The sequence below is a fragment of the Nyctereutes procyonoides genome, unplaced genomic scaffold (genome assembly GCF_905146905.1).
Source record: "Nyctereutes procyonoides isolate TBG_1078 unplaced genomic scaffold, NYPRO_anot_genome, whole genome shotgun sequence".
Taxonomy (NCBI): Eukaryota; Metazoa; Chordata; class Mammalia; order Carnivora; family Canidae; genus Nyctereutes; species Nyctereutes procyonoides.
The window spans coordinates 2,988,272-3,010,488 of NW_026575023.1; the positions used below are offsets into that span (position 1 = coordinate 2,988,272).

At 36.6% G+C, this 22,217-nt stretch overlaps 1 protein-coding gene across 2 annotated transcripts in view; it reads left to right on the forward strand.

Moving 5' to 3' along the window:
* The window catches only part of STAP1 (signal transducing adaptor family member 1), a 41,944-nt gene extending 21,046 nt beyond the window's left edge, over positions 1 to 20,898 (forward strand). For both annotated transcript variants that reach the window (XM_055342577.1, XM_055342585.1), the window contains 7 exons: positions 3,309 to 3,422; positions 6,290 to 6,346; positions 8,886 to 9,058; positions 10,665 to 10,793; positions 16,235 to 16,304; positions 18,480 to 18,576; positions 20,127 to 20,898. In XM_055342577.1, coding sequence (XP_055198552.1) covers positions 3,309 to 3,422; positions 6,290 to 6,346; positions 8,886 to 9,058; positions 10,665 to 10,793; positions 16,235 to 16,304; positions 18,480 to 18,576; positions 20,127 to 20,176 — 690 coding nt within the window. In that variant the 3' untranslated portion in view covers positions 20,177 to 20,898. The remainder of the gene's footprint in view (positions 1 to 3,308; positions 3,423 to 6,289; positions 6,347 to 8,885; positions 9,059 to 10,664; positions 10,794 to 16,234; positions 16,305 to 18,479; positions 18,577 to 20,126) is intronic.
* Positions 20,899 to 22,217: the final 1,319 nt, after the last annotated feature.

The window sequence follows — 22,217 nt, forward strand, 5'->3', positions numbered from 1 at the left end:
CTAAACTCTGTGTCTCAGTCTATCAGACAGGGAACTGGCAGGAAACAGATGACGTCTCCAGTTGGGCATTTTTTTTAAAGATTTTATTTTTAAATAATCTCTACACGCAATGTGGGGCTCGAACCCCCAAGGTGAAGAGTTCACGCTCTACCAACTGAGTCAGCCAGGCACCCCTCAAAATGGGCATTTTTGAAGAAAGTTTCATGAAGATGCTATATTCAAAGTGGTGGGCAGGATGTAGGAAAACCACAAGGGGGAGAACGGAACTCGGAGACTAGTCATGATGCCCACACTATAAAGCCCAGGAGAGGAAGAAAAAGTGGGAGAACCGTGAAGGGAGGTGTACGCAGATGAGTGTGTTGAGAGGGTATGATCTCTGACTGAGGAAACAATCGCATAGGATGATAAATAGCTCACCCTCCTCGGTCTTCTGACCAGAGTCCAACCCAGTGGGAAGTCAGAGGGTAAGGGGTCCTTGATGTTGTCCGCCTCGGTCTGTCTTCTGGTACAGAGCACTGTGTGGTGAAGGGATAGAAATAAACCTAGAATACCACATGAAAGATCTTGCCCAACATGCTTATTTTCACATCTCTAAAATTAGGATGAAAAGAGTAGCCCAGGTCATGAGGTCAGCAAAAGGATTAAATGAGATAGTGAATGCAAGGACTGAAGAGAGCAGCTGGCACTGAGTAAGGATTCAAGTATTTTATATGTAATATGTCATCCAGTTCTCATAACAACTCCACGGAGTGGGTACTATTTAATCATCACTGTAGTCAAGTTTCAGGATGCAGAAATTGTGCAAGATTAAGCAGTTAATTAAAGGGGTATCATCCAGATCTTGATCCTGAGCTAGCATTCTTAACCATTATGCCAAGAAGACCATTACAATGAAATACTGCAGAATTGTCCATCTACCAATTTTGTTAAGAGAGTGCAAGCTTTAGGAAATGTTTTGGGTGAAAATGTCAGGAGGTAGCACAGAGATAGGAGAGATAGGTGAGAACTGGTGATACTCAGCTGATAGGAGGAAAGAATTTTAAGCTGCTTTTAAACATTTGAAAGGCCATCAGGAGTCATGTGAAAGAGTCCATGAATTTGTTTCATGTTACTGCAGCGAAAGGGGACTGGACTAATGGTTGGAAATTCTCTGGAGGAAAAACCATGCCTTAATACAAGGAAATGCTTACTAGCAGGCAGCGTGGCATGGGAGGCATGAGTTTCATGTTGTTGAGATACTCCAGTACAGACAGGATGGCTATATGGGGGGATACCCTGAAGGAGATTCAAACATCAGATGGCAGTAGATTAAACAGATGACCTTTAAGGCTCTTTTCAACACTAAAATTTAAAAAAAAAAAAAAGATATAACTTCCTTCCTTCTAATCAATAGATCAGTTTATGGCACTCTATCTAATTTGGCCACCTCTTCCTCTGTTGCTTCCTTCTTTGTCTCAGCAAAATTCACTTAGCTTGATCTAGACAATCTATCAGAAAAAGATTCTGTGTAATTTGAAATTCTGTCCTGCTTCTCTTATACTTTTCCTTCCATTTTTAACTGCTCTTTGTTCATTGAAAATAAATAGGTCAACCCAAATTGCCCTCAACTTCATCAATACAGGAATCAGTCTGGAAAAAAATTTACTTATTTTTATGCCTTACTTTATTCAGAAAAATAAAATAAGGAGACATAAAATAACATGGCAAAATAAGTTATATTGGGCAAAACAGAGGAAAATAAAAAGAAGTCAAGAATGAGGCTAATTCAGGAAAAAAAAAATTATGATGAAAACTCTACTACAGTTACTGGAGGTGGTTCTGATCTAATACTAAAAAGCAAGTCTGGCCAGTTGAGTACAGACCAGTCCATATATAACAATCGTTCAGAAGAAATATTTTTATTGTACTGGGATAAGATAGGAAATTCTTAATAGGATCCTCATAACCAGTGGCATGTAATAAGCATCGAACAACGGCATTCTGGAAAGAATTATATGTATGAATATATGTACATAAGTTTATTATAAACATGACTGATATAAGGAATGTGTAGCACACAGTTAAAAAAATAAAATGCACAATATTCTTTATTGTAATTTCCATATAAGCAATTGATTCTCACAGACTATTTTCACTGATTTTTCTGAACTCGGATCCACAGGCAACTATGTTTGCAGTTCAGTCATGATTTGATAAATGGAGTTGTCCAATTTGCCATTTCCCTAATAAATGTATTGTCATTAAATATGACATTTCACACAAATATTGGCTGATATTTTTGTTTACATTAATGAATAAGAGGAAAGCAAAGCAATACTTATGCATATCAGAACTTCACCTATTTTTCAACGATGGGGCAAGATCTTTGTGGAGTAACAAGAGTTTTTGAGTTATTGAAGAATATTTTGTCAATCTTTTGTTCTGTTAACAATGAAAAAGTTTCAGACAAAACAAACTTTAAAGTTTCATCTGTATTATTAACATTTTCTCCTTTACTTTCTTATGTCTCAATCAGAGTCCAGCAAACTGTGGCCCTTGAGCCAAATCTAGCCTGTGGCCTGATTTTGTACAGTCTATCAGCTAAAAATATGTTTTTACATCTTTAAAGTGTGTATTAAAATAACAACAAGAATTTGCAACAGAGACCCTGTGTGGTCCACAAAGCCAGAAGCATTTACTATCTAGCCTTTGCAGAAAACAATAAATTGCTGGCCTCTAGGACAACTGACAATTGTAAAGTAATTGTAAAAAGTTTTAACAATTGTTAAAAATTATTAACAATTTTAAAGTAAATCAAGCCCTAATTTGTGAGGTTTGCCAATTTCCATGATGTAAATACTCCCACCATAGCTGATTTCAGCCTATCAATGTGACCTTGCCGAATTGGGAAGGTACAGTACAAACAGAAATGAAGATGTAAATTACCTAGAGAGCATAGTGAATACACTTTAGTAATATAATTAGAAAATACTGAGTTTTGAATTTTAAGTATCTTTATTTTAAAAATAATTATATGTTTATATAATTTAATTTTTAATAATGGCTGTGTGTAGTCGCTGGCTTGCAAAATTCCTAAACATTAAAAAAATCAGCTTTTGCAAACCTGTAAGAGTCAGGTCCAGTGGACCACCACATAATACATTTTCCAAATGCCCTCTGGATTCAAAGGGTTGCAATGCCCAGTTGAAAACCAGGATATCATGCAAGGTATAAATCAGTTGAGAGGAAGAGATTACTTATATTCCCGCCTGCTACCTAATGTATGTTACCCCTGAAATAATTTAATGAGATTTCCTTTACCTTTGTAGTATGTTGACAAGTTAGACATAATAGACCTCACGTGCCTTACTGACCAGAATTCAACTGAAAAGAATTGTGCGAAATTCACCCTTGTTTTGCCAAAAGAGGAAGTGCAACTGAAGGTGAGTAAAAATTAGTTGGAAACAAGCTGTGGTTATAAAAAGCATTGGCCCTTCACAACCCAGTGGCTGAAATAAAGAGGAATTATAAGGAGAGCTGCCCAGTCTTATACTTTGTTAATATTTCTTGCCTTGGGGGATCCCTGGGTGGCTCAGCAGTTTGGCGCCTGCCTTTGGCCCAGGGCGTGATCCTGGAGACCCAGAATCGAGTCTCATGTCGGGCTCCCTGCATGGAGCCTGCTTCTCCCTCTGCCTGTCTATCTGTCTGTCTCTCTCTCTGTGTGTGTGTGTCTCTCATGAATAAATAAATAAAATCTTAAAAAAAAATGTATTTCTTGCCTTTTGCCAAAAACTGCAGTTTTCTAAATAGAGATTTGAGAGGGTATGTTAACTTGTTTAGTATACAAGCACATTGAAACCATATCCTTCTGTCCTCCAACAAAGTCAGAGATCCCATCTGGTGTTTTTAAAAAGTTGTTCTTGAATTGACATTCACTGAGTTCCAGGTGAATCTGAGCCACGTCCAACACGGCACATGTTGAGTTAGACAAACCTGTATTTCACAAACCGAGACATATTTTCAAGGCAAGTTGGCCTATAGTCTGCAAAAATCAAAACGGGCACTGCTTTGGAAAAAAAAGCCAAAGGAACACCGGACACCTGTTCCCAATTATGGAAACTGGAGTATGACAACTAAATACAGTGTGTGATCCTGGATTGGATTCTGTATTAGAAAAGGAAAAAAAAATTATAAAGAACATTATCGTGACAGAAAAACTTCAAAAAGAACTGTGTTAGATATACACAGTTTGTGAAATATGGTATTAATCTCACAAAACTCTAAACTCCACACAAGCAGAGATTTGTTAAATTCATCACTGTACACCCAGTACTTACATAGAAAAAATGTTTTTCTTGAACTGACATTCAAAGTGGGCCAAGTAAAATCAACCAACAACTGTAGTAATAACGTATAGAGCACAGCCTGTAATTGAATAAGATGTTGGAGTTGTTCTTGCAAGCACTGGTCATGAGCTGTACTGTACCATTGTCTCTGCATAAAGTGGTTGCAGTTACTGGCAGTCAGCTGTGGTCTGGAGGCAGATGGTCTCTTTCTGACCCATTGTCAGAAGGTCAGTAATAGCCTACCACTCCGTCATAAGGCCTATGTCATTCGTATCACTTCATCACATAGGCATTTGATCATCTCACATCATCACAAGAAGAAGGGTGAGTACAGTATAAGATGATAAAATCTTTTTTTGAATTTTATTTAGAGAGACAGAGAAAGAAAGCACAAGTAGGGGGAGGGGCAGAGAGAGAGGGAAAGAGAATCTTAAGCAGATTCCATGCTGAGCACAGAGTCCAATGCAGGGCTCAGTCCCATGACCCTGAGATCATGACCTGAGCCGAAATCAAGAGCTGGACACTTAAAAGACTGAGCCACCCAGGTGCCCTAGTACAATAAAGTATTTTGAGAGAAAGACCACATTCACATAACTTTTATTACAGAATATTGTTATAATTGTCTTACTGCATTGTTAATCTCTTACTGTATCTAATTTATAAATTAGACTTTATCATAGGCATTACGTATTAGAAAAAACATAGTATATATAGAGTTCACTACTGTGATGTCAGGCCTGCACTGGGGGTCTTGGAATGTATCCTAACAGATAAGGGGGACGACTGTATATAGGAGTCACTTGTACTTAGGAAATCTAGGCCCTACCCCTAGCCCTGGGCCCTAGCATCTTTGTTTTAAGCAAGCTTCCCAGATGATTCTGAAGCAGGATTGGAATCAGACACCTAGAGTTGAATTCTGGCTGTTTTATTCATTAGCTGTGTAATCATAGGCAAGTCACTCAACCTCTTTGTGCCTTGGTTTCTTCATCCAGAAGTCAGTCTTTACCCAGATGTAACCTCCTTACTGAGACCTACCTCGACCACTTTGTTAAAATTGCAACCCTTTGCCCCTCCCCTAACCTCTCATGCCATTCCCAGTGTCTTTTACATCGCCTGCCATACATTTTATTTCCTTCTGATGCTATAACAACACTTGCTCACTATTGTATTTATGATTCACTATTCCTTGCTAGGCCCCAAATTTCATCAGAACAAGGATTTTTGGTTTGTTCTCTGACATAAACCAGTACCTAGAAGAGTGTCCAACACTTAAACGCACTCAATAAATATGTTAAATGAGCAAATCTATGAAATAAAAATTTTAAAACTTTTGCAGAGTTGCCATGAAGATTAAATTAGTTAATATCTGTGAATGTTTAGAACAGTAGATGCCTCTTATAAATACTTAATAAATGTTGGCTATATTAGTAGGATTTAGAGCTAAGAATTGCAAATTTTTAAGGATTAACTACATTGGTCCCAAACTTACCTTGTTGTCCCAAACTTAAAGCCAGTTAGTGTTAAATACCAACAGGGGGAATCAACCATTAATTGACATATTTGGAAATAAGTGTCCTAACATTTACTTTTTTTTGAGTTAAGTAAATTTATATAATTTTACTTGTTTATTAAGCAAACAGAATAAAGCTATATTCTTTTGACAAAAGAAAATAATACTGAAATTTCATTACCAATACACATTAACAGTTTTAAACAAAAAGGAAAATGTCTTGTTTCTTCCTTTCAACTAATTTAAACTGCTTTTAAAAATTACAACTGACTTTTTAAAACAATGTGCTTCAATAGAAAAATATGCATTGTGTCAATTGTGTTGGGTTTTGATGGCTTATACATTTTGAGTCTTATAAAACAATCATGAAATTCTAAAGTTTTTGAAGTTAATAAAAGTATTAGTGTTAATCATTCATGTCTTTTCTTCTTTATATTTTTGTCTTCCTATTTAGACAGAGAACACAGAAAGTGGGGAAGAATGGAGAGGCTTCATTCTTACAGTAACAGAGGTAAGTAGGAAGGACATTACTTGTGATTGATTCATTAATTCAACAAATATTTACTGGACATTGGCTATGAATCATATAGAGTGAAAGGAGTCAGAGATACAAGAATTGAAAAGGAGAGGTATAAACCCTTATACTTACTCATGAAATTTATATTTTTATCAGGTGGATGGAAAGGAAGAAAGAAAATGAGAAAGATGATTTGAAATTGTGATAATCATAAATAGAAAATAAACAGGGCCATTTGCTAGCTAGAGAATAACAGGTCATCAGGGAGATCTATTTTTTGGTCTTGTCCTTTGACACAATGGTCCTTTGTATATGCTGATATCTATAGCTTACATCTTCTAAAAAACTTTTCAATTACTTTCTTATTCATTTAATACATATTTATAAAATGCTAAGAGATGAATTTTATGAATAACATAAACAATTTAACAGAAAAGCCCATCAAAATGAAAACTCACCTTTAAATGTTTGTTTGGTGAGTCTTAGGACAAAGGGATGCTTACATGTTCAACTCTGTGGCACCTTATCAGAGATAAATAGGGAGACCTACTGTTTACAGGTAAGTGTTGCAGCAGGATATCTATCATTATTTTAAATGAAGCTATTGTAGCAACTGTCGTTTTCATAAATATGAATTATGTTGACTTGTGAAAAGAAAGAAACTTTTTGGGAACCTGCATCAGTATTATGGAAAAGTGTCATTGTGTCTCTTCTTACATTGGGATTCAAGTACCCCCAAAGGTATGTGAATAGGTACCAAGGAGAACACTAAAACTACTGGAAAACCTTGGGGTGCGTCTTCCTGGTACACTAATTATACTTGATGTTTTGGCAAAAAAAAATTTGCTTTTAGTTTTTTTCTTTGAGGTAAGGATAAAAAGCATTGTTTTCTTTTTTTTTTTAATTTTTATTTATTTATGATAGTCACAGAGAGAGAGAGGGAGAGAGGCAGAGACATAGGCAGAGGGAGAAGCTGGCTCCATGCACCAGGAGCCAGACGTGGGATTCGATCCTGGGTCTCCAGGATCGCGCCCTGGGCCAAAGGCAGGCGCTAAACCGCTGCACCACCCAGGGATCCCAGCATTATTTTCATATTAAAATGTACATAGGTATGTTCAGAATACAAAATAAATTCACATGAATTTCCAAGAGAAGAAAAGTCTTAAATTTTGTGCTCTACACGTTTTTTTTTTTTTTTAAGATTTTATTTACTTATTCATGAGACACGCACAGAAAGAGAGAGAGACAGGGAGAGAGAGAGGCAGAGACACAGGCAGAGGGAGAAGCAGGCTCCATGCAGAGAGCCTGACGTGGGACTGGATCCTGAGTCTCCAGGATCAGGCCCTGGGCCAAAGGTGGCGCTAAACCACTGAGCCACCCGGGCTGCCCTATACATGTTTTTCACTATGTTCCCTGAACACTCTGTGTATATTCACACCATGCTATTATTAGAACTTTACCAGAAGTTTGAGAAACACAGACTGTAGTCAAAAGAGCAGAGACTTTGCTTTTGAGTTAAATAAACTGGAGGTTAAGTCCACAACTTTCTAGTAATGTGACCCTGGACTAGTTATTCTTAACCTTTTTTTAAATTCTACTTGTATAGTAGGGATAACAATACCGATCTTATAGTATTGCTATGAGGATTTGGAATAGTACAATGCTTGGGACATAATAGACAATTATTAAGCAGTAGCTTTTTCATTAGTTTCTCCTCGTTCTATTATTTTTTTCTGGATTGATATATAAAGAAATAACTAACTATAGTGATTGTTAGCTTAATTATCCAGAAGAATAGTCTTTAAAACTTTGTGTTATATACCCTTATGTTTTTATTTCAAATTTCACATATATGTGTGTATATGTATATATATATATAATAAGATTTAATAAGAACATGTAAGTGGGTCATGCGGTGAGATAAATCAGGGGTATGAATATCAGGAGGGCATAGGTTGCTCAATCCAAAATACATATCTAGAAAAGGTGGGGAAAAAAACTAAGTAGAGCAGTATCATCATCCTAATGTGGGAATGAAAGTTTAAAATATATGTACAGATTTGCCAAAATATAGACCTCTTATTACCAGTTCTCAGTTATCTAAACAATGAGTTCTAGCTCAATTCCACATTATGATATGGCTGGTGGAGCTAATTCCAGGCTGGCCGTGGGAAAGCAAGGCACCTTGCAGGTGCTCTGGGACTTCCCTGGCACCAAGAACTAGTGAGCACAGAAGGAAAATTGAGAGGTTTGTCATTACTTGAATTAGCTTGTGGTGCAAGGTGGGTGTACTCTGCTGTGTGCCAGGCTGAACAGAACACTTCTAGGAAGAAGGTTAGGCACTGTGTGCAGGTCAAAGCTGTTTGGCTGGTTTGGAGGCAGTTTTAAGACACCAGGACCCTCCATTCACCATCCTATCCACCCATCTGTGTCAGATAACTGAAGGCCCTGGGGACCACAGGACTCTCCTTTTGCTAATACCAGTTCGTTTTTCTGCTGTTTCTTGTTTGCCTACTATTTTCACTGGGTTCAGCTGTCCGTCCCCCTACACGTGTCACTCCTCCCTGGGCAAGTAATTCGACTGCATGAAGTCCTAGAGAGAGAGAAAAAAAGGAGGATTGAGACAGAGCAGATGCCAAGCTCAGCTATGGGAAAGGAGAAGGAACCAGTTGAAGATTATGTGGATGTACTGAGCCCTATGCCAGTGTAAGTGGGCCACTTAACTATGGGGTTTGTTATCAGATTGTTAATACTAATTTCTGATTACCAAAGAGAGTGAACCATTGAGCTTCATAAAGCATGGGCAGTAAGGTGTCATGTGGATAAACATTAGATCTCTGAGTCGATGCCATATTTCCTCTTCTGTGTCATGATCAACAAAATGCAAAATGCAGGTTTGAGCCAACCCTCTTACCACACAGGAAATCCCCTTCCACCCACATCTGTAGACCAAATAGATATTCTTTCCAAAGCTCAAACCTAAACCTTTCTGCTATGTAGAAAGAAGGAAAAGATGTTTTTTTTTTTCCATCATGCAACTCTATGAATGACTGATTTTCTGTCAGAAAACTATACCAAAGAATTTTAAGTATGTGAATGTTCTATTCAATTGTCCAATCAGTGAGCGGTCATTGAGCTTGAACTTGAGGAAGACCCTGTGTAAAGTATATAAGGTATCGTTGGGAAAAGGAAGAGGCTGAATTCAGCAACACCTTTATTTTTTACTCCTACTTTGCTGGAAAGGGTGACGAAGATTGTGAGCCATTTCCTCCTGGAATTGTGGTCTTCTTGTTGGTGAAACTTGTCCTGGTTCCATCACAACATCAGGTTCTTAGGCATAGTCTTGCTGGACTGTAATGGCTGAAACCCGCCTACCATCACTCTTAGCTGAAATCAGTGACATCTGATAGCCTGACAGATTAAAAGTCACAAAGAGTGCTTCTTTTCCTTTTTTCCTCAGTAAAACAAGTAAAATATTTTTATTATATAGATAAAAATAATATTTAAATCATTCTGTGTCATACCAATCAGAGATATTCACTGTTAACATTTTGGGGTATTGCAAATCCTGCCAGATTTTTCTCTGTTGATAAAACAGACTTTTCATTGGCTATGATATTTACTATAAAAATGAGAAGTGCTCTCTTAAAAATGTGACACATAAAAATAGCACCAATGCCATTAGAAAGCCATATTATACCAAAAGGAGTGAATGCAGACATACCTTTAAATATGCTATTTATAATTGGGTAATGGGCATTAACATTAGGGCATGTGATATTATGAGCACTGGGTATTAAACACAAATCATTGAACATTGCATTTGAAACTAATGATGTACTATATGTTGGCTGATTGAATTTAAATTAAAAAATCAGTTATTTAAAACTGAGACCATACAAGAGAAGCATATATATAAAAAAAATGCTTTGCATCCCTGAAGGGAAACCGTCAACAAATATTTATCCAAGAGCTTATATAAACTGAGATTATGAGCTGGGGATACACTTTTAATTCCTGGCTTAGCTGTTCAAGTGATAATGATGCTTACATACTGACCAACAAATAATTTTTCAGGCCTTTTTTAGTTAAAGAAAGAGGTTTGGAGGGATGAGGGAAGGAAGGCCTTAAGCATAAGGTATATTTAATAATGGCACAAGATTATAATAACAGTTGTAATAGGAATAATAAAGCTGGGAATTAAGAAAACTTAATAACTGCAGCTCTTAGAGTTACTTTGGTAGCATTTTTTCAAGTAATGATCTTCATCAGTTAAAAAAAAAAAATCCCATTTTTTGTCTCACCTCTGTAGATGTTTTTATTCAGTGTCCCGGAAAGAAGCAATTGAGATGCTTGAGAAGAACCCTTCTTTGGGAAATATGATCCTGAGACCTGGTAGTGACAGTAAAAGCTACTCCATCACCATCCGGCAGGAGATAGAGTATGTTTAATTTAAAAAGTATGGAATTGTTAAAAGCATGGTATCACTTTAAAAAGCAAAGTCACACAAGATCAGCATCTGCTATGTGTTTTTGTTGGGACTAGATAAACATAAGAATAGGCAAAGAATGTTATGGAAACAATCCTAAAGATTGAGCCAAGGGTAATATTTGCAGTAGGGAAAAAGAAAAACGGGTGAATTACTTTGATCCTGGGTATAGTTCTGTTGTTCATTCATTCATTCGTTTCACAAATATTATTGAGCATCTACTATGGGGCCAAGTAATATTCTAGGTACTGAGAATGGAGTAGTGAACACAACAACATCCCTGGTTTAAGGAGTTTACATTCTCATAAGGGAAGATGGGTGATAAATAAATACAGCTATGAAAAATCATATATATAGTAATAAGATCTATGGAAAAAATAGGACAGATACGGGAACACTCAGCGATGATGTATAAACATTTTCTGATTACTACTGTTTTTTGTTTTTTTTTGGTTGATTTTATTTATTTGACAGAAAATGAGAAAGAGAGAGTGCATGCACAAGCAGGGGGAGCGGCAGGCAGAAGGAGAGGGAGAAGCACAGAGCCCGACATGGGGCTCAACATGGGGCTCAGTCCCAGGACCCTGGGATCATGACCTGAGCTAAAGGCAGATACTTAACCTACTGAGCCACCCAGGGGCCCCACTATTGTCCTAATACAGAGTGGTCAGGGAAGGCCTGCTTTATTAACTAGCATTTAAATAGGGCCCTGAAGGGAGTGAGGGAAGAAACCATGCCAATATTTGGGACAGGAGCATTCCAGGCATTAAATACATGTGTCCAGAGGCAGAAGAGAGCTGGGTTTATTCAAAAACAAAAAGAGGCCACTGTGATTGCAATGCAGTGAACAAGCAAATAGTGGTAAATGAGATTTCAGAGGTGGGGGGAGGGACTGATCACTCTGAGCCCCCCAGGTCACTGTAGGGCAAGAGTTATATACTCTGAATGACACGAGAGGATTCTGAACTGTGATGAATGAAGAGGTAACATAACCTGACATCTATAAAAAGGACCACATGGGAACTTCTTGTCAAGGTTAATTTCTTTCTAGTAAAATGGTTTTACCTTTGATGAAGTCAGTGACACATGCAAAAGTTGGTTTTTCCGTGTAGCTAAGGTGGTTGGATCTGCCAAGGTCCACTCCAGCTCTAAGTCTATGAAATCTTGCATTTCAATAAATAGGCACTCTGGGTTAGTTAACACTTTGACAACTGATAATGAAATTAAAATACAGGTTTTTGTCCTAAACGAAATGTTCAATAAGTAATTATCTTTCATATAAAAGCATAACCAGAACTTTGATTCTTGAATTTGCTATTCTTTCTGGGGATAATATTCCATTAATTATTTTAGCTGTAACATATCTGTCAATGAATCTATCTACCAGTCCACTATAAATATCAATAATTCTAAATATATGAAATATGAAGACACTGACAGTGAATAAAGGCAGGAAAAAGAGCCATGGTCCAACAAGTTTCATCATTTGCCAATTACTCCATATAAACAGAGGCTGGTCTTTATACAACAGCCGTGTGCCCTGAACAGGTGGCAAGAATGATAGATAGTAGATCAGGGCCCAGTTCTGTGTGTGAAGTGAGAGTCTGTGTGTGTGTGTGTGTGTGTGTGTGTGTGTGTGTGTGTGTTTCCACAATGAATATCTATGTCACCTTAGCCTTCTTGTCCGTCTTTCTTTTTTTTCTTCTTTTCTTTCTTTCTTTCTTTCTTTCTTTCTTTCTTTCTTTCTTTCTTTCTTTCTTTCTTTCTTTCTTCTTTCTTTCTTTCTTTCTTTCTTTCCTTTTCTTTTTTCTTTCTCTCTCTTTCTTTTCTTTCTTTTTTTCCTTCCTTCCTTCTCTTTCTTCCTTTCTTTCTTTCCTTTTTCTTTCTTTCTCTCTTTCTTTCCTTTATTTCCTTCCTTCCTTCCTTCCTTCCTTCCTTCCTTCCTTCCTTCCTTCCTTCCTTCCTTCCTTCATGAGAGACACTCAGAGAGAGGCAGAGACACAGGCAGAGGGAGAAGCAGGCCCCATGCAGGGAGCCTGATTCAGAACTTGATTCCAGGACCCCTGAGCTGAAGGCAGACGCTCAACCACTGAGCCACCCAGGGGTCCCCTGTTTCATGATTTTTTATTACAAAGGCTGATATTTGGAGTTAATGTATTTTCAACTAATATGATAGAATATCACAGATTACTCAATTTTAATTTATTTGATTTATAATTCAATTGGCTATTTTGAAACAAATCCAAAAGAAATAAAAATTGTGACTGCCATTACATTAGAAGTCCTGGGAGAAAAGTGAATTTTTTTGTTGAGTACATCCTGGTCAAGGAGGTTGTTCTTTTTCAGGGCTTAGGAAATTGAATTGAATATACCTTTAAAAATTAAGAGCATATATAACTGAATTAAAATCTATTTCTCAGATTTTGTTTTTAAAAATTTAACTGCTGGAAAGCTAAATGATGCAAGAGGATGATTAACTTTTCCCCTTCATTTTATTCTTTTCTTGGTTGGATTGAGTGTTCAGTTCATTAGCATGTGAACCCTGTATTATTATTCTGTATGAAATGAACAAAGTCCCTAGGAGCTAATGACTCTTTAAGACCATGTGTTTTCTGCACAATAGCAGCCTGAGCTCTTTATAGGATGGTTTAAATTAGCCCAGCTTTTGCACTGCATTTTCCGTAAACATGAACTATCAGAAATAACAGCATTTTCTGCTGTAGATGTGGTTTGTGACCGAACTCAATGAGTTTCTATACTTAGGATATGAAATGAACATCACAGTTTTTACTTATATGTGTATTATATTTAAGTCAAATTTAAACTCATAAGAAAGAGTCTGGCAAGGGAGTTTATATCAAATTTCCTATTTCTAATTTTAGGAAAGTCACTGCCAGTTTGAATTCATATAGAAATTTGTGCTTTTATACAGCTGATGGTCCAAAAAACATAAAATTTCATAAAACTAATCCTCCTCCTCCCAAAAGTTCAAATTTAGAAAGCGGAGAGAGAGGAATGGTCAAAGTAGCATGTTCTAACGCTAGAGTGGGTATGTGCTTATTTAGGAATAGTTTATGGTTGGAATGGATATGAAAAATTTTAACTGTTGCTGCACCAATTTTCCTTATGAGCCAGATATATCTGATATTAGGGATTGTCATATGTATTGTCTAATGCTTCCGAACAGAAATTTGAGAAGTCCTAGATTTCATATCTTCTGAAGTTGTAGCAGTTGAAGAAAGTAGTAGGATGTTAGTTTGTTAGACTGTAGAGCTTAATGTAAAGACTTTGGCAAAAAATCTAGATGATTAGGAAGCATCTGAACACAGGTGAGTAACAACCCACAAAACCAATTCATTCTCTTACGGGTTGTAGGAGAAATGTGCAGCCACACAAGTTTAGGTGACTGTGTCTGGTAAAATACCAGCTGAAAAGGACAGGTTAGTTTACAAAACAGTGCTTGAAAGTAAAATTATCTCCATCTGTAGACAAATCAGCTGTGGGAGGGAAGATCGTAGTTCTCAGGAAAAAGCAAAAGTCACATAGTACCAAATTAGCAGGTGACTCCTCTCTCCATGTAAAATATCATCTCACTTTACCCAGAGCAGTGATGTGTGAATTCAAAAGACATAGAGCTATTCTTACAACAAACCTAGTGGTTTGGCTTTCTTAAAATTGTTGTGACCACATGGCAAGCTAGTAATATATATACTTTGTAAAGTCATTAGCCAAGGAAACACTAGAACATATTGACCCTAAATTAATTCCTTTACAAAACTTGAGGTCAGAAGTTAAAACCAAGTATTTATATAACATTTAAGGCCATACACTTGCTAAATGACAAGTTACTTCTTTTTTGAGATCATAATCAAGAAACCTCAATCTAGCAAATTTTATCAATCTCATTTTTTCCTCTATCTTTATTTCTTTGGAAAAACAAAACAAAATATGAAAGAAAAACAAAAGTCTAAGGGGAGATTCAAAGCCTAAGTGATTTCAATGGAATTTTTTTCTACCTTACTTTCTGCCTCAGAACTTAGTCGTCTTAGTCAAAGTTCCAAGAAACTCTGTTAATCTTTGTTTCCTACTTTTCCTCCGATAGCCTTGTTATGGATAATGATGATGATGATATAATAGCTATTACTAACAACAATCGTTGTCACCACTTACAGGGTAACATAAAGAATACTTTTTATTTTTAGTTTTTTTTTTCTTAGGAGAGAGGTTATTTAGGGGGGAGAAGGTTATTTAGATTTCATCCCATGTTTTAAAAATAAAGTCCTAGAATAAGCCACTGGAATAGAATAAATAAAAGCTGTTTTCCAATGTGATAGTCAATTGAGAGAATATTTGGATATTGTGGTAGAGGAGGAAAAAGTCCCTTGAAAAGAAGTGTAATCCAGTCCTAGAGGAATGTGACCTGGAAATGGAGAGACGGGGGGATGAAAAAGAAGGTGGGAGGCCCTGCCAACAAACTTAACCTGACAGACAGCTTTAGACTACTTCTGTAAATTGGATAGATGTTGAATTAGTTTTTCTTTCAAGCCAATGGTAGTGTAATAAATACTTTTAACTTTCAACATTACAAGATGTCTTGGTCCTGACACTGTTGTCATATGAATCAAAGGAATTCAAGGCAAACCTACTGACTTCTGCTCTCAGTATAAATCAGTAGTAGCAAATAGCACTATAAGATGGACTTGTAATATTTTAAAAATTCAGTTACATAAATACTGTGTGCCTCATGCTGGAAGACAAAGGCTAATAGATAAAATACCATGTTTAGGGTGGTAATAATTTAGAGCTCTATGTGACCATAGAAGAGGAAGACGCTATGGCTCATCTAGTGCTTTACATTCTCACAGAGCATTTTCTGTATCTGTGAGTCAGCCCCAGAGTTAGCAGTGTCCAAGGTGGTATATGAGCTAGCAGAAAGAACAGCCATCCAGGGAATTCTGATAGGAATAGTGATGAGGGTAGAGTAGAAAGTAATTTTCTTTCAGTAATTCTTTCTACTTCCCTGTTAATCTAGAGAATAACTATCTGATTTGTATGTGCCTATGCAGGATTTTATAATGTTGCCTTGCTTTGTAAATTACTGGCATAAAAAATGATTTTTGCCTGAAAGATTTTTAGTTCTTGTTTCCTTTTTTTCGGTTATCCATTCTCCTATTCAATGACCCAGGTTTCTATATTCCTAGGATATAACTCCCTAAAAACAGACATGGAGAACCAGCTAACTAACAAAATAAAAACCATCATTACCCTCCACCTTTTTTTTTTTTTTCCCCTAACTACGGAAATGGAAACATAGGGTTTACACTACAGGAGATATTTTATATTCACTTTAATTTGAGTTGATCCAAATGGAGATTTTTTTTTTTTCATTTTAGTTTGCCAAGAATCAAGCACTACAAAGTGATGAGTGTAGGAAAAAACTACACCATTGAACTGGAAAGACCTGTAAGTAGCTATTTCCTTGTCTTTGAGGAATTTGTTTTTCCCCAACTCTACCTTATAGAATTTAAGGAAAGATAGAAAAGCCCTTGCCTAGGAACACAGTGCCCTGAAAATGACAGATAACCAGGGTGATAAGTGAGATCCAGAAGCAGGTAGATGAGGCGCTGTTGAAGAGAGAGTGCTAACGATTCTATGTTTGTTTTTCTGTAGTCTTTATCAATACAATTATTTCAGAGAGGGGAAAATTTTTTTTTGTTAAATATCTGTTTTATATCCTCTAACTCTACGTATTTCAATGTGCTTATTTCTAATGGGGGAAAAAATCTGTGGGTGCCCAGTCCTCTAATACCTGTCATGCAGTTTGGAAATCTCTCTCATAATAGCAACATAATCATGAAGAAATGCTCTATTCCTAGTCGGCAGCCCCTCTTCTACCCCAGTCACCTTACCATGGAGCTAATGATATGATATCATAATCACTAGGTCACTGGGTTAGGCAGAGAAATAAGTACTTTACATACATCATCTAGTTGAATATTCATCATTGCCCTGAGGCAATTACTGTTATGCAGGTAAAGGTAGTAATGTGGGTTGTGGTCCAGGTGCTGGGAAAAGGGACTACAGTCGTGTGATCTCAGGCTGCAATGGGACCAGGAAAGTTATATCACACACATGGAACTCATGAGTTTTGAAGATATCTATCTTAACACCTCTAAAACTGAGCTTAGTGCATCTGTCTCTCCAGGCCCACTGTGTTGCTCAGATAGCAAAAGGGGCAGCATGGTTGAATTTTATTTTATGTTTAGAACCTATTTCTTAGAATGCAGTCCTGACTTTTGCCAAGAGGAGGGAAGCTGCTGACTCATATGTTCCACTTACATCTTTGCCATAAATGCCTTTTAGAGCTTCTCAGCTCTCATGTCCATGCCTGCCAGGGCTTTTTCAAAAATTGTAATGAAGGAAACAAACCACTGGATTGCTGAAGAATAAGCCAAATAACCAACTGACTGGAAGCAATGGTCAGGAAGAAGAACACCAGGTCGGACTGGTGAACTGGGGCTCCTTTATCTGTAATTAGCCGAAATAGCATCCAGTTTAATGAAAGCTAACAGCCTGGATTGTTCTTTCCCCTTTCACTTCCCCTATCCTACCCCTCAACCAGGTTGTCATTTTATTTTCTTTCAAATTTACCAGGGATATTCAGGTTTAACCTGATTTTACTTGTATGAAAATATTGGTTTGGGGGTGGCAACACATTTCAGCTACTTTTAGCCTAGTAAATTATCCTGTTACAGTGAGATATTAAAATGCTAAATTCTCTGGCTTTAAGGGTTCTTTGGTTTCAATCAGAAGAAACCAAATAACTAACTTAAGCAAAGACAGATTTAAGAACATGGGAAGCACATGAAATGACTGGAAAGCTAGAAGATCTCCAGGGACTAGGAAGCAGTCACTTGTACAGTTGACCCTTGAACAACATGCGGGTTGGAACTGCATGGGTCCACTTACATGTGGATTTTTTTGATAAGTACAAACAGTATTGTAAATGCATTTTTCTTGTGATTTTTCTTAATAACATTTCCTTTTCTCTGGCTTACTTTATTCTAAGAATAGAGTATAAGGTACATATAACATACTCAATATGTATTAATCAACCGATCATGTTATTGGTAAGGCCTCTGGTCAACAGTAGGCTATTCGTGTCTAGTTTTGGGAAGAGTCAAAGTTATAATGTGGATTTTGAGTGCACAGGGGTTGGTATCCTTAACTCCTATTGTCCAAGGGTCAACTGTAGTAAGAACCATCTGATTAGGAATCTGCTATCCTTCCTTGTTCCTCTACTCAAGTTCAAACTCCAGGAAGGGAACACTTTCTGGTCTACCCTGAGTCACATTCTCATGCAATAACTAGGAAAGAGTAGAGTGCCTAATTATTGTCCGCCAAAATGTACCCCATGGGGAGGGGGAAATTTCTCAACAGGGAATTAGATATTATAAAAGAGAAGGAAAATGCATGGGTCGGAAACATTAGCCATTCAGTACCTCACTGAAGGGAGGTATTGCTATGTTTTTCTAGAGGTCAGGAAATTCACATCAATCTTCATTAAATTTCACATGAGCTTTCTTTTACTCTCTCTTTACATGGATGACACTGAGCCTTCTCTCGCTTTTCATACAGGTTACACTCCCAAACCTTTTCAGTGTCATTGATTATTTCATGAAGGAGACTCGAGGAAATTTACGACCATTTATATATTCAACTGATGAAACCCTTGGTATGTCTTTATTTTATTGCTGTGTAAGCAAAACAAAACAACAACTTTCCCTCGCCTCCACCCCCCCCCCACCACCATATATGTTTTGTAATACCAATCAGGTAGGAATGAAGTTCGGCTTTTAAATCTATTTGTAAGTCATTTTGTCACCGACCTTGTGAAATTAAGGGAGTACCAATATATTCTGGTGGATGAGTACTATCCCACTCTAGAGAAAGAAAAGCCATAAGGCATATATTGTGACTACTAATTTCATCCATCATTCTACTTGGCTTTATCAAACAAGTTAAGATGAAAACCATCCTTATACAGAGTCATGGAAATAGAGCCATGGAAACCAAACGGGATTTAAGAGTATGATCTGTCGGCAATACCAGATGCTCTAGTCAGATTAAAATGGATGAAGGTTGGGAATTGGCCATTAGGCAGTAGATGACTTGAGAGAGAATCTTGTTTCATTATGAAAGCATAAGTCTGAGTGTAAGATAACAAGGAGGGAGTAGTCAGGACTGGCTACAGAATTTGTGAAGCCCCTTGTTCATACATTATTAAGAATTTCAAAACAGTGATAATAGATCATTAAACCAAGAATGGGATCCTAGGCAGTTTCATAGTTCACATGACCATGAAATTGGCCCTGTTTGCAGTTGTTTTTGGCAAAGCAGGGCAGGTTGAATGTGATACTTTCTTTCCAGCCTTTGAAACAATCCCTGATACATATGATTATTTGACAAAAGCTGTGGGCAGGAGAGATAAAATATTTCCAGTTTGTTTGGACTCAGTTACCAAAATAAGTCCCAGTTCCTACAGATTATGAGGAAAAACAACTTAGTTTGGCTTACCTGCATCAGGGCATATCTGAAAAGTCTGATTAAATTTTAAAAGCCAGCAACTTTAAAAGTCCAATGTTGAAAACATATTATGAATCTTGTGATGCTAAATAAATAAACTCAGAGTTGGAACTTTAGGGAAATTATCTAGTACAGTGTCTCAATCTATATGGGAATCACCTGCAAACTCAGGATAGAAAATGTCTCTAAGATATGACCATTCAGCTTGTTTGGAAATTCCTAATGATGGTTGCCTCAGTGGTTTTTGAGGCAGCACACTTCACTTTTGATCAGTGCTCATATTGGAGGATTCTTCCTTGAGTCTGAAGTATTTCTTTAACTTCTATATAATCTAATTTCTGGCTTTGAAACAACTCAGGGTTTTTAAAATCCCATCAAATATTTAAAAGCAGCCACAATGTCCCTCCCTTAGTCTCTCTTTGTCCTATATGTTATTGGTTCCTTCAGCCCTCTTATCACATCTTTGACCTTTTCTGTATACTAATTTCTGAACACCTCTCTAAAATATAACTACGAAGGCTGAACATATCACTACGGATATCCCCAGAATAATATATTATGCAGGCAGTTATTATGTATTATATTATGTATTATGTATTATATTATGTATTCCTGTAATGCAGGAAAACACCATTTATAGAAATCTACTATTAATATAATCATTAATGTAAAAAGTAATTATTGATTTTTTTTTTTCAGAGACCAAAGGATTTCCTGCAACATCTCTAAAATTAAAAAAAAATGTTTAGGGTGGCAGTGAATCTGATATAATTCGTTTCATGTCAGTTATCTAATTCTGTGTGACAAACCACCCCAAAACATGGTAGTTAAATCAACCACCATTTAATTTGCTCACAATTCTGTGCATTGACAATTTGGATTGTATTCAGTTGGGCAGTTCTTCTGCTAGTCTCACTTGTCACTAACACAACTGTAACCAGCCGGTGTCCTGACTGGGGCTGTATGTTTCAGGTTGGTCTCATTCACACATCTGTTGCTGGTAGTCAGCTGGAGCTGGCTGAACCACTCTCTTCACGTATTCTCCAATACCTGAGTAGTTAGCTCAGGCTCTCTCACATGTCTCAGAGCTGTTAGGAGAAGGAAACCTCAAGTCCTTGGGCTAGAAATTCTTAGTGTTAAGGATCAAGTATGGCCCTGTTGGAGCTTCTGGTAAAGGAGAAGCTGGGAATTGAATAAAAAAATTGAAGTGTGATGTGTCTTATGTACACAGCTATACTTCTTTTTTAAAAAAATTTAACCTGCATGTAATAAAATTCACCTGTTTTGGTATACTGTCTAATGAGTTTTGACAACCACCAGCAGAATCAAGATACAGAAAGTTTCATCACCTAAAAAAATGCCCTAATGTTCTTTCTTTATAGTTAACCCTTCTCACCCACAATCCCTGGCAACTACTGATCTGTTTTGCATTTTCCAAAATGTCATATCAATGGAATCACAGTATGGAAAACTTTTGAGGCTGATTACATTCATTCTTCATATTGTCTAGATTCACACAAGTGTTGTATTTATTACTAGCTTGTTCTTTATTGCTGAATAGTATTTCACTATATGGAAGAACTAGTTTGTTTATCCACCCAACAATTAAAATGTATTAGGGTTGTTTCCAGTTTTTGGCAATTATTACTAGACTACATAAATATTCATACACAGATTCATATGCAGATGTAAACATAAGTCTTCATTTCACTTGGGTAAAATATCTAGGAATGAGATTATTGGGTTATATGGAAAGAGTACATTTACCTTTATAAGAAACTGCTAAACTCTTCACAAGTTCTTTTTGCATATCTGCCATTGATGTTAGAGTTTGTAGTTGCATCCTTATCAGCACTTGGTATTGTTATGAAAACATTTTTTAAAAACTTTGAGTAAACTCTACACCACACATGGGGCTTAAACTCATGACCCTGATATCAAGAGTTGCATGCTCCAGCAACTGAGCCAGCCACAAATCTTGTAATTGTCATTAAAAAAAAAAAAAAAAAAAAGTAACTCTAATAAGTGGTATCTCTGTGGTTTTATTTTTAAAATATTTTATTTATTCATAAGAAACACAGAGAGGCATAGACATAGATAGACATAGATAGAGACATAGTCCTGCATAGATGCAGGACTCGATCCCAGATTCTGGGGATCATAATCAGAGCTGAAGGCAAGACGCTCAACCACTGAGCCACTCAGGTGTCCTCCCTCAGGTTTTAAAATGTATTTCCCTAATGGTTAATTACATTGAGCATCTTTTCATGTGCTATTTGATATTCACATACCTTATTTGGTAAAATATCTATTTTTGCCCACATTTTTGTTGGGGTTTTGTTTTCTTATGGTTGAATTTTGATAGTTCAGTGCATATTCTGAATATTTCATTTGTCAGATATAATTTGCAAATATTGTTTTTCATTAACAGTGCCGTTTGCAAAGCATGTTTTAAATTTTAATGAAGTACAAATGATGTTTTTGCTTCTGTATACAGACACTTTTGGTGTTTTATCTGAGAACTCTTTGCCTAAGATCACAAAGATTTTTCTCCCTATGTTTTCTTCTAGAAGTGTCATAGTTTTGTTTCACAGTCTGTGAGCCATTTGAAATTAATTTTAATGGGAAAATTGATTTTATTTGCCTTTAGGTATGTAATTGAGCAGTTACTTAAAAAAAGATAATCTTTTCATTCAGTAGCTTTCGTACCTTTGTAAAAAAAAAAAATCAACTGACCATATTTTTGTGGATAAATTTCCATTGATATATGTTCTTATCCTTTTGCCAATA